This window comes from Tupaia chinensis, unplaced genomic scaffold (genome assembly GCF_000334495.1).
Source record: "Tupaia chinensis unplaced genomic scaffold, TupChi_1.0 Scaffold000355_1, whole genome shotgun sequence".
NCBI classification, from domain to species: domain Eukaryota; kingdom Metazoa; phylum Chordata; class Mammalia; order Scandentia; family Tupaiidae; genus Tupaia; species Tupaia belangeri.
In genome coordinates this window covers 13720234-13732715 of record NW_006159850.1, presented here as the reverse complement: position 1 = coordinate 13732715, position 12482 = coordinate 13720234, and the positions used below count along the sequence as shown (strand labels likewise).

The window sequence follows — 12482 nt, the reverse complement described above, 5'->3', positions numbered from 1 at the left end:
GGGTGGGGCCGGGTGTGCTCGCAAGTCCGGGCCTGGTGTGCACGCAGGGCCCAGCCTCAGGTCCCTCTGTTGGGCTTGCACGGGACAAGCTCCCACGGAGAGGTGGTCCCCATGCAGCCCTCGAGGTGGGGATCTCTAAGGCTCAGGGCAACTTTCTGCTGAGAGGCAGACGGAGTACCGCTCCAGGAGCGACAGGTACGGGGTTTGGGGCTGGGGCTCAACCCTGCCGCGACTGTCCGCCCTCTCCTTTGGGGACATCTGTGTGAACGCCAATGTGCATCTGTTCTCTGAGCCCCGCGCACCCCCAGTGAGCAGGCAGAACCAGCAAAAAAAAAAAAAAAAAAAAAAAAAATCAGGGAAGATGGCCAGCCAGACTATCTGGTTTGATCCCCACCCCCCTGACCAGGAGCAAGTTACTCAACCTGTCCTTCCCCCAAGAATCTATTGAAAAACCCTCCTTTCCCGCGAGGACGCATGAGGGTTCAAGACGGTTCATTGATGTCGGCTGTCTGAACCATGTAAGCGCGGCTGAGACCTTTGGGGAGCTGTAAGGGATAGGAGTGGGCTCTGCAGACCCGAGCTGTACCTCAGCCCTGCTGTGTGAAAACACACCCCCAATGGACACCACACACACCATTTTCCAGAAGTTCAGTGCCCAGCAGAGGAAGCTGCTGGAAAAAAGAACACCCACCTTACGGAGGCAGACAGCCTGGTGTTCCAGTCCCTGCTGGAGAGCCTGCGAACCTCCAGAAGGTTCCCTGGTCAGCAGGATGAGCAGTGAAGCCTCAGGCCCCCTCAGGTCTTCCCAGGCTCATCCTTGCTCATGTGGATTCCCCTTCAAAAGGAGCGCATCTGGCAAGTCCAGTTGACTCATAACTTAGTTTAATCCAACTTCGGGTACACATGGGGTGGGGGGTTGTTTCCAGCTGCTCCCAAGGGTTCTGCCCAGGAAGAGCAGAGCAGAGCAGTCTCTTCCGACCACTGGCCCTGGCTTCTGCCCTACAGTCCCGTCCCCACTGGCCCTACAGTGGCCTCTGCCCTACTTTCTGTGCTGTGCAAGGTCTGAGACCTCTTTGGACATTGGGCATGTGGTCCCAGCCCGGCTCTTATCCAGACAGGTAGGCAGACAGGCCTGTGGGCTGGAGCATCAGGGCTCTAGGTCCCACCGGGAAATGTGCTCCTCAGCTGTAAAGGAAGCAGGACAGAGCGGGTTGGTGGCAGCCCAGGAGACCCTGGGGTGGGGATCCTACTGCACACCCATGGCCATGGCTCATGTGCAGCTGCAGACCCTTCTAGCAGGTGCTGCTGGGAGCCTGTGTTGGGCCAGGTTTCATCTCTGCCCTTTTCCATAGATCATCAGACTCTAAGGAATCAGGGAACACTGGGGGATGCTTTCATGACAGGACAGGGCCCTGCAGAAATCCCTGGCCAGGCCGTGGTTCCATCCAGCCTCTGTGTGGACTGCTGTGTGATGCCGGGCCCATTGTCCCCCCTTGGGGCTCAGGCATTTGCAGGTACAGGGCCCTGAGCAAGCATCCTTGGTGGCCTTTCATCTGCACATGTGGCCTGTGACCTAGAGCAGGCCAGTGGTACCCCAGGGGACAGGGACCGGAGAAGGAAGCCGAGAGGGGGCCCTCACCAAACTGGCAGATGTAACGGTTTCGGGTTTTACAGCGCTGGTCGTTCCAGTTGAAGGCGGCTGACGCCTGCAGCTCCACACAGTTGCCAAACCTTCGGGGTAGAAGAAGAGAATGAGAAGTCAGAGAGGCGGAACCATCCACCCCTCGGGCCTCCTGCTTCTGAGAGGCCCAGGTGCCTCCACTGCAAATGGGGCCTTCATCCCCCTCCCCCAGACCACTGCAGCTCTTCTTAGGGAATATGGGGTGGGGTCTGGGGCAACAACCCCCAACACTACAGCACTCAGACACACCAGCTGGGATGGGGGCAGGTGTGAAACAGAGGAGGTCACCTGGAACCCAATCAGGCCGGGCTTCCTCCGGGCATAGCCAAGGACAGACATGACCAGGGACAGACCTGGCTGCCAGCTAGAGGGCTGGGCCTCTGCCCTGCCCTGGGCATCCCTTTGAAGACGGAGGCTGGGCCACCGAGGCAGTGCCACCGAGGCAGAAGGGCCTGCGTACAGGATGGCTGGTGGAGGTGCCACACGTTGCCATGGGGGGGGGGAAGCTAAGGAATCCCAAACTCAGTGTACTGGTTCAGCTGGAGGGAGGGGTGGGCAGTGATAGATGGAGGCACGGAGGGAAGCTGAGGGGACCTGGGACCCACAGACGACGAAGCCTTCCTGGGTTCCTTGTCCCCTCACTCAGCCCTGTGAGGCGGTGCCCAGACTTCCCTGCACCTGGGCCCCAGGCCAGGCCCAGACTCTTGGATGGCTTAGCCAGGCCCGGCCTGTGAAGGGTCCTCAGTGGAGGGTAGACGCTCAGAACGGCCCCTAGGGGAGGGAGGGCCACCCAGACTCACCCCTGGTTGTCAGGCTGGCCGAAGGCGAAGCTAGTGAAGGACTGGTGCCCCCCGGTGGTCCAGCGGAAGGAGTCCTTGGCAGTCTTGTATGTGAGCCCTGGGTCGGGGTAGCCAGCGTTGGCCACCACCTGTGATCCCTGGCCCCTCAGAGCCTCGTGACCCTGAGAGGGGGCTCTGGGCAGAGCACCTGCTGCGTAATGCTCCCGGCCCTCAGTTGTTAACCACTCCAGCACTCCCAGCCTCCCTGGTGATTCTGCCCTCCCTCTCCCCGGGAAGGGACAGGCAGCCTCAAGTGGCCCAATTCGGGGCCACACCCTGCTGTCTCTGGGTTCCTAGAGCACTGTGGGACATCAGGCCTCCGCACTCACACACCCCCTGCCAGCCGGGCACTCACCAATCCAGAAGTTCCTGGTCTCAAAGTCACTGTCAGTCACCTCGTTGGGGGTCTCCAGGCGGCTCAGGTAGAAGGCGAGGATGTCCTGCACCTTCTGGCTCTTGATCTGGGCTAGCACCCCACCCTTGCCCTGTAACCGTCACTCCAGGTCACACTGGCAGAGCCCCCAGAGCTCAGGCCACCCCTTCCTGCCCATCCCACCGCCCCACCATGGCCGTGGGTGCCAAACGTGTGCTGGCTGGGCTGTCATCTCCCCCTCCTGCCTCTAAGAGCAGGGGTCCCCCTTTCTCTGCTCTGCCTGCTTCTCTCCCTGTGCAGCCCACAGGCCTGGGCAGGGTCCTGCCCACGGAAGGACTCGGTTTCAACTACACAGTGTCTTGAATACATTCGAGTTGATTGACAACATTAGCTAATAAAATCTGGATTTCTGGCTCTCTGGGAAAATCCTGAGTCTTGGTAACTGTGGCCTGGAAATCCTGCAAGGCCACTCAGCTGGGGCCGAGTCAGGACAGTGCCCTTAGAGGCTGGGTGGGCCTTGTCCCTGGATCCTTGAGTCTGTAGCCCCTGCTCTATGCTGATGAGGAGATTGAGGTCAGAGAAGTCGAAAGAACCATCTCTCAGTCTCGGGTCCCTCCATTCAGACCCTCCCACGAGCCCCTGGGGTCCTGGGCCTGCAGGGTCAACTGTCACCTGACATTTCATCTTGGCTCCATAATAGGTGTCTGCCTCTGAAGACACTGTGAAGCAGTCACCGTCGATCCTCAGGTCACAGGTGTGGAAGGGAAAGTGCACCTTGGCTGCGGGGTGGGGTTGGTGAGCCCGAGCTGTGTGTGAACTTCAGAACTGTTACCCTCTCCCACCCCATCAGGGAGCTAGTCTCCAAGTGCCACCTGCTCCACGTGGAGGGGTGGGGTGCGGTCAGCAGTCAAGCGCTGGTCAATGTGTAACACGAGCTCGAAGGCCACGGTTTGTAGCATTTGCCAATTTCTGTGGTGTAAATACCCCAGCATGAAACTACTAGTGTGGTGTCACCGAATGTGGAGTCAGGCAGAGATGCCTCTCCTGGGCTCTCTGAGCTGGCATGAGCTAGATCTAGCACCCCCTGAAGGCCCCTCCTAAGAGGCCTCGGGGCAGGACTCACTGGCACACTGGGCTCCCCCATAGCCGATGTCACAGATGCAGGAACACTCCTCCTCGCGGAACCGGCCGTGCATGCACTGCACACTGCACCGCACTGTCAGGATGGGGCATGGGGGAGTGCTCAGCCCCGGCCGCCTGGACCCTGCGATGCTGCCACAGCTGCAGATGTGCCAGGGATGCCAACCACAGCTAGATCGCCCGTCTCAGAGACAGAACTCTCAGGGCTTGACACTGTGGCCACACCTGCTGTCTTGGCTGGGGTTTTGGAGGTGACTTGCCTGTGGTCACCAAGTGGAGTGGGTGTGGGACAGAGTGGCAAGAATCCATTTCTGGTCCCCAATTCTATCTTCTCTCACCCTCCCTGAGGCTAACGGGCCCGATCTGGTTCCACTTTGGAGCCCCGCACAGCTCTGGGGCTGGCAGACTGTGGGTGCTCTGTGAGTGCTGGCCAACTGAGTGCTCAGGGTGTGCAAACCTGGCACACTCGAGGCTCCCTCGGGCCTTCTCAGGGACACACCAGGGAAGCAGCCGTGTGCAGTGGGCACGTGGCAGCTGGGCTCTGGCCCCAGTGCCTCACCTTGGCAGTATCTGCCTGTGTAGCCAGGGGGGCAGTGGCAGCGGCAGGTGCTGACGTTGAGATGTCCGCCGTTCCAGCAGGTCATGCGACACGGGTTCCTGGGGACCTCTGGTCAGACAGGAGGGAACTCTGAGAGGGAACCCCCAGCAAGCCTGGGTGGTGAGGCCCTGAGCTTTGGGGACAGCCCTCAGGATGCTGCCAGTTCCCCAGCCCCTCTGGAACAAGTCCTCATGTGCCTGCTGCCCCAGGAGCCGGTGGGGGTCACGTACCGCAGAGCCCCCCTGCGTGGTCCCAGGCTTTGAAGCAGCCCGAGATGCTGGCTGTGCAGAGCGAACACCAGGCGCCCTTCTTATAGGGGACGATGGTCTTCCCGTTCACCTTCCAGTTGCCTCTGTGAGAACAAGGGTCAAGGGTCTGGAAGGGTGGCCTTGGGCAGGGTGGTGGGCCTTTGCCTGCCCTGCCGGCCCCTTGGCCTCCTCCAGCCTTGCCAAGGAGTCAGGGAGCTGGGGAGACAGGGTGCTGGGTTTTTCCTAGGAGACAAAGTGACCTCCAAACGAATTCTGGCAAATTCCATGAGCAGGGCTGGGCGCCCGGGGGTGGGGGGGGCATCTGCGAGAACTGCATTCTGATGGCCAGGACTCTCCATACCTTTCTCCCCGTCTTCCCAGGCCCACCAAGGGATAGAAACCTTTCAGGTGAACAGGTGGATGGGTGGCCATTTCACCACCCCCTCTGCCCCTCAAATAGCCCTGCTGGGGATGCAGGGTAGCTGCCCTCTTCATGGAGGCTTACCCCGGGGAGTAGGCACAGACAAAGGCATCCCTCGCTGCCTGGCCCGTGGAACACAGATGCCGCCCACAGCCCAGCTGGCTCGAGGTGGCCCACACGAGCTGCAGGGGACAAGGCAGCTCAGAAACCCCATCCCAGGCTACCCCGGATCCCAACTTTGGAGCAGCACAGGTGAGGCATGCTTGTGGGGGGGAGGATGCAGCGTTCACTATACTCCAGGCAGGCAGAAGCACCCTCAACTCCCCTGGGGCCTCAGGAGCAGTGGCTATGCTGGGCAGGGCCCCAAGGATGGGTGGGCACCAGTTAGGGATGCCAGGGAGAAGGGAGTGGAGGTTAGATGAGGTGGGGGTTCACGGACCTGAAGGGGGAGGAGGGATCACAGGTGGGTGGAGGAGAGCGGCAAAAGGAAGACTTGGATATTGAGGGCCTGAACATTCAGGGCCAACATGGTGGCTTGAAAACCACGCCAGGTGCATGTGCATGTGTGCCCAGGGTCCGAAAAGGACAGAGAAATGACGGAGAAGGGGTTGCGACACAGCCACACCCCATCGGGGGGCACTTTCTCCCTCTGCCTCTTTGTCTCTCTGTCTCTTCCTGGAAAGTGTTCGTGGCCTCTGGCAACGATAAAAAATCCTTTAAAAATAATTCCAGGGCTAGTCCCACGGTCTGGCGGTTAAGGCAGGAAGAGCCCACATGATCGACTGCTATTTAAGTCCTGGAACCAGTGGCTTGAGAAACGTGTCAGGCGTGTGTACTTGTGTGCCCAACATCCCAAAAGGAGGGACCGATGAAGAAGGGATTAGGGCATGACCATTCCCATGGGGGGTGCTTTCTTCTTTCCTTCTGCCTCTCTCTGGTGAGCGTGCACGTCTATAATATAGCGTGAGGGTTTTTTCCAGTAGCTTATAAAAAGTGAAACATGCGGCTGGTAGGCGGTGTGGTTCAAGGCGCTGGACTCCACATGGCCAACTGCAGTTCGCATGTCGGACCTGGCGGCTTGCTTTCTCACTTCTCTCCCATGAGCCCCTGGGGTCCCGGGCCTCTCTCTTTCTCTCACCCTGTCTCTCTCTGATCAAATTAAAATAATTAAATAAAGTTAAATAATATCTATTTTTAAGTAAAACATTTGCTCAATGTTTGATCTGATCCAGTTTGATCTGTTTTTGACCTGGTCTGAATCGTCCTCGGTTGGTTTGGGGTGTAAACTTGTGTGATCTAGCCTGTGCTAGTTTTCGCTGGTCTTAACTGGTTTTCCTCAGTTTGAACTGGTTCTACCTAGTCTAATTCAGTCAGAACTGTTATAAACTGACTTGAACCAGTAGGAATTAGTCTTTTTTTTTTTTTTTTCAGAGTTTTGCTATAGGGCATGTGCTCTTGCCAGAAAGACAGAGAAAGACAGAGATAGAAAGCGAGAAATCAACCCCCAGGGAGGATGGCCACATCGCAATCCCTTCTCCTCCATTCTCCTCTCGGGATCTTGGGCACGCATGCATGCACACACGCCTGGCGTGAGTTTAAGCCACCAGGTCCAGGACTCGAACCGCAGTCGGCTACATGGGAGTTCAGCGACATAGCCCTTACACTAACTGATGGTCCCTCTTCTCGGGATCTTGGGCATGCACGCACATGTGCCTGGCATGAGTTTAAGCCACCAGGTTCAGGACTTGAACCATGGTCGACTACATGGGAGTCCAGCGACATAACCATTACTCCAACTACTGGTCCCTGGAATTAGTCTTAATTGGTGTGAAGTGGTCATTGGCCAGTCTGAGTCCTTCAATAATCAGCCTGAGCCGTTTTGAACCAGCGAGAGTAGTCTAACCATAGCAATCAATCATGCTAATCCAACCAGGCTGGGCATAATCATAGTAAGCAGATCATGGAAGCCCGTCCATGCTAAGGCATAGACAGCTGATCACAGCGCGCAATCGGAGCCAACGACAGTGATCTGCTGGCTGGTCACGCTGTTCCAGTCACACTGAGTCATCACCCTGGGGCACACGTGCCGTGCTGGCATGACTTTCAACTTAGGACAAATTGTACCTCCATCTGAGGTGGCCTCAAGGGCCTGGGAGCCCTGTGGCCCTGACCCCCGTCCTGCTGTGGAACGCGAGGGTGTGGACCATGGCCTCACCTACCACGTGTGCACTCACCTGAGTGTAGTGAGTGCAGGTGGCGTCGCGGGAGCACTCGGCTGCCGCGTGGTTGTACTGCTGGCCCTCGGCGAACCACAGGCTGACCACTTCGACAAAGGACCTTGAGCCGGCGGGCAGCAACTGCATGTTCCAACCCAGTTGTGGGGCCCATGGTGGCGCAGACACCAGGTTCGGGGCCGGGGCGCCACAAAGGGCTGCCCTGGCTTGAGCCAGTCGGGCCAGGCTGTCACTCCAGTCCTGGGGGCGGCACAAACCTTGGGGTGAAGGAGGAGATCCGTGGGCCAGGCCTCGTGACTCACAGCCCCACCATTCCCGAGCACCCACGGGATACCAGGTCGTTTGGAGGCGAGGGCACCTGATGAAGAGCCCTCCTCAGCCACAGATGCTCCGAGCTGGTTCCCATCACAGGGGAACCAGGGCGGGTCGAGCAGAACCAGCCAGGAGCTCTCCCTAGAGTGCTGACCAGGTACGGGCGACCTCTGACACCCGGCCCAGGGCCCGGCTCCACCCAGGACCGAACCTGGTAATGCCTGTAAGGAGAGCCCTGGCAGTGCCCGAGTCGCTGAGCCCCGCCTGAGCTGGCTGGGAAAGCTCAGCTGCCCTCCCTCCTGGGTGCAGAACCCCAGCAGCTCTGGCCTCTGTCCTGGGTTTCTGGCCCCACCTACCGGGGTACCAGGAGAAACAAAGCGGGGTGAGGGCTCCTGGCCTCCCTGCCCAGGACCAGCTGACCCCCTCCCTCTTGCCCCTCTTCTGAAATGAGGACCTCAGAGGTCAGAGGTTATCCCCCGATTCCCACCTCCTGGTCCAGCCCGGCCACCTCATCCCAGCTGTGTGACCTCCAGCAGTCACCTAACTCCGAGACTCAACGTCCTCGTCTGTAAACGGACAGTGATCTGCTGGCTGGTCACGCTGTTCCAGTCACACTGAGTCATCACCCTGGGGCACACGTGCCGTGCTGGCATGACTTTCAACTTAGGACAAATTGTACCTCCATCTGAGGTGGCCTCAAGGGCCTGGGAGCCCTGTGGCCCTGACCCCCGTCCTGCTGTGGAACGCGAGGGTGTGGACCATGGCCTCACCTACCACGTGTGCACTCACCTGAGTGTAGTGAGTGCAGGTGGCGTCGCGGGAGCACTCGGCTGCCGCGTGGTTGTACTGCTGGCCCTCGGCGAACCACAGGCTGACCACTTCGACAAAGGACCTTGAGCCGGCGGGCAGCAACTGCATGTTCCAACCCAGTTGTGGGGCCCATGGTGGCGCAGACACCAGGTTCGGGGCCGGGGCGCCACAAAGGGCTGCCCTGGCTTGAGCCAGTCGGGCCAGGCTGTCACTCCAGTCCTGGGGGCGGCACAAACCTTGGGGTGAAGGAGGAGATCCGTGGGCCAGGCCTCGTGACTCACAGCCCCACCATTCCCGAGCACCCACGGGATACCAGGTCGTTTGGAGGCGAGGGCACCTGATGAAGAGCCCTCCTCAGCCACAGATGCTCCGAGCTGGTTCCCATCACAGGGGAACCAGGGCGGGTCGAGCAGAACCAGCCAGGAGCTCTCCCTAGAGTGCTGACCAGGTACGGGCGACCTCTGACACCCGGCCCAGGGCCCGGCTCCACCCAGGACCGAACCTGGTAATGCCTGTAAGGAGAGCCCTGGCAGTGCCCGAGTCGCTGAGCCCCGCCTGAGCTGGCTGGGAAAGCTCAGCTGCCCTCCCTCCTGGGTGCAGAACCCCAGCAGCTCTGGCCTCTGTCCTGGGTTTCTGGCCCCACCTACCGGGGTACCAGGAGAAACAAAGCGGGGTGAGGGCTCCTGGCCTCCCTGCCCAGGACCAGCTGACCCCCTCCCTCTTGCCCCTCTTCTGAAATGAGGACCTCAGAGGTCAGAGGTTATCCCCCGATTCCCACCTCCTGGTCCAGCCCGGCCACCTCATCCCAGCTGTGTGACCTCCAGCAGTCACCTAACTCCGAGACTCAACGTCCTCGTCTGTAAACGGGACACCGTCCTCGTCTGTAAACGGGACACCGTCCTCGTCTGTAAACGGGACACCACGGCTCACTGCCGTGAGGATAAACAGACCCGGGAGGGAGGTGCCCAGCTCAGCGCTGGACCCTCGGTAGCCCTGCCCTGGGCAGAGGCTCGCTGAGATTTCACTTCTGAGGTGGCTGAGCGGGGAAGCTCCCGGGGGCCCCTCAGCAGCCGGGTCCCCCCAAGGGCCTTGGTTTCCACTGCGTATAAAAGAAGGGCACCCTGGGAGCTCCGGAGGCCTGCAGGGGTGCTCAGCGCCAACGGGAGGGGCCCACCTGCACCTTTTCTTGAAATGCGGTTTCCTAGGATTGGCAGGAGGTTCCTGGAAAGGGTACAAGCTGCCAGCCAGCTCTGCCACAGCCCTTACCCAGGACCCAGGCAGCAGCACCACCAGCAGCTGTCATGGCTGGGAGCCCCTGGGCTGCCCAGGGCCGGGGCCTGCAGAGGCCACCACCCAGCCTGCAGGTCTGCCCCACCCCCACCTCCTGGGAAACTGACCCCTGAGCTCTCAAGGTCACCAGTGAGGAGGAGTTGAGGGAAGCAGCCATGGGGAACCCTGACTGCTCTCACTCCCTGCATGGGACGCAGACCGGGGGAGTCAGTGTTTCTGAGCCTCAGATGACAGCCCCAATTCTGCCAGCCAGGATGATGGGAAGCCCCCCTTCCTCCCTGTGCCCAGCCACCCCCTCCTGCTGTGGGATGCGAAGGAGTGAACCAGCAGGGAATGTGGGGCGCCCCCTCCTACAGCTCAGCCAGGTTCAGGCCCTCCTGACCCCCTGTCCCTCCCAACCTGCCCAAATCCTTTGTGAAGTTCTTCCCTGAGGAGGGGATCCCGGCCCCTTCCTGGGCTCCTGGGCCCTGTGGCAACAGGATGCCAGGGAAAGCCAGAGTCTGTCTTTCAGGTGAGTGTGGACAGAGGGGCCTGACCTCCTGTACTGGGGGTCCCCCAGGGAGCTGGAAACCCCCTCCCACCCAGGATCATGGGCCCACCAGCAAGGTGACCAGCTGTCCTCGCCCACCCTGCCCTGCAGGCCGCCTGCCCCTCGTGGGTGGAGCTGAGGGTGGAGGGGGCACTCACCATCCTCTGCATGTTGGCCGCAGGAGGCTGGACCCGGCTGCGCAGGCGGTTGTGCAGGGACAGGAGCAAGAAACTCTCCTTCCTGCTCAGGGCTGAGGGTGGGAGGCTGGTCAGCCGCCAGCCGCCTGCCCGGAGCACCCCACCCTTAGAAATAGGCCTGAGGGGAGAGTGGAGGGGGCGCGGAGGGCGCAGCAGAGATGGAAGGCATCTGAGGGGAGAGCGGAAGGGCCTGGGGTGGGAGCAAGCAGAACCTGCACAGTGTGCGGGCAGGGCTGGTAGGAGGGAACAAGGCCAGGGCATGGGGCTGGGTGCAAGGAGGGGGCTGTCCTGGCTCCGAGCAACCCCATGGCTGGGGCCTCTCTCTTCTGGGGTCCCAGTGGCAGACTCCAGTTCTGTGTCCCTCCCCTGGCCCCAATCCCGGCACCCCCCCACCTCTTTGTCCTGTTCCTCCCAGCCCAGTTTCCACCCAGCAACCCAGGGTCAGGCTGCCCGGAGGCCCCTGGAACCCCACAACTAGCAACCCCCCACACTGTCCACCCTGTAAGCGTCCTCCACCTCTGTCCCTGCCCAGGGCCCTTACCTCCAGGCACTGGCACCTGCTCCTGCAGCTGGCGCAGCGGCACCTCTGCCCAGACAAGGCCCAGGAGGGCCAGGAGCAGAAGGCCAGACCGGTGGCCTCCTCGTCCTGGAGAGGGCTCCCACGGCAGCATGGGCCTGTCAGGCTCTGTGCAAGGCCTGGCTTAGCCGTCCAGCTCTTGCCAGGCTGGACGGAGTCAGGCTGGGCTGGCAGACAAAAGGGGAGGCTGGTGAGTAATCGGTGTGTCCAGACAGCCTCCCGTCGGCCGCGCTGGCATGAGACAGACAGTTCTCGGAGATGCCCCCCTGCCCCGGCCTCTGGCCTGGCCAGCCCGGCCCACCGACAGCAGGCAGAGCGTGCGCACTGACCCCGTGGCCCCTGCTAATCATTGCAGGATTATTAGCGCCCTCGGGGAGCCCCCGGAGACCCCACTGATTGGCCCACAGACATTCCAGGACTGCAGATTAGTGACTGATGGCTGTGCCCAGCTGGGACGGTATCCTCAGAGCTCATTGTCAGCTTCTATCCTCCAGTCAGTCAGGGAGGGAGGAGGCCATGGGCCATGGGCGGGCAGGAGCTGAGTGAGACCCCGAGACCCTGGGAGAGGGTTCTTCCCTTTTTTGGGAAGCTCATCCCAACCCCTGGCCATAAAGCCATGAATTAAACATAGGAGAGGTAAGCGGGCTAGCAGGGGAGTGGGGAGGGGCTGCACCTGCCAGAGGAAAGGTGCCCTAGGAGAGTCTGTCCAGGCGGTGGGGGGAGGGACCAGGCCCAGCCCTGGTGCCTGAACCCTCTCTCACGTGACTCCAGGCCAGGAGAGGTAAGGCAGGCGGCAGGGAGCACGTGATGCCCTTGGCTGGCCCCGGCCCTGTGGGAAACTGGTCTGCCTCTGGACAAGCAGGCTGCGGAGCAGGAGGGCTGCACACTGCCATGGTGTTCAGGGGTCCTGCTGAGCCTACATAATCCCATCAGATCAGGCTGAAGGAGATCTGCACCATGGCTGCACTGCTTAGAAAATAAAAGGCTGGGATGTAGTGGTTAAAGGCGCGGGATTCCCACATGGGCCAACAGTGGTTTGAGTCCCAGACCTGGTGGCTTGCTTTTTCACTTTTCCTTTCTCTCTCTGGTCAAATTTTTTTCTTTTCTTTTCTTTTCTTTTCTTCTTTTTTCTTTCTTTTTTGAGAGGCTTTTGCTATAGGGCTTGTGCACTCGCCAGAAAGACACAGAGACAGGCTGGTGAGTAATCGGTGTGTCCAGACAGCCTCCCGTCGG

At 60.4% G+C, this 12482-nt stretch overlaps 1 protein-coding gene across 1 annotated transcript; it reads right to left on the bottom strand.

Moving 5' to 3' along the window:
• Window positions 1–837: 837 nt before the first annotated feature.
• CLEC18C (C-type lectin domain family 18 member C) lies at window positions 838–11679 on the bottom strand. Its single transcript, XM_006152646.3, has 12 exons — window positions 11214–11679; window positions 10634–10725; window positions 8636–8875; window positions 5385–5482; window positions 4862–4983; window positions 4593–4700; window positions 4017–4109; window positions 3566–3672; window positions 2876–3005; window positions 2482–2578; window positions 1640–1731; window positions 838–1185 (listed from the first exon to the last, which is right to left on the bottom strand). The coding sequence occupies exons 1-12, from the start codon at window positions 11341–11343 to the stop codon at window positions 1148–1150; spliced, it is 1347 nt and encodes a 448-aa protein (XP_006152708.1). The 5' UTR covers window positions 11344–11679; the 3' UTR covers window positions 838–1147.
• Between the last annotated feature and the right edge of the window lie 803 nt (window positions 11680–12482).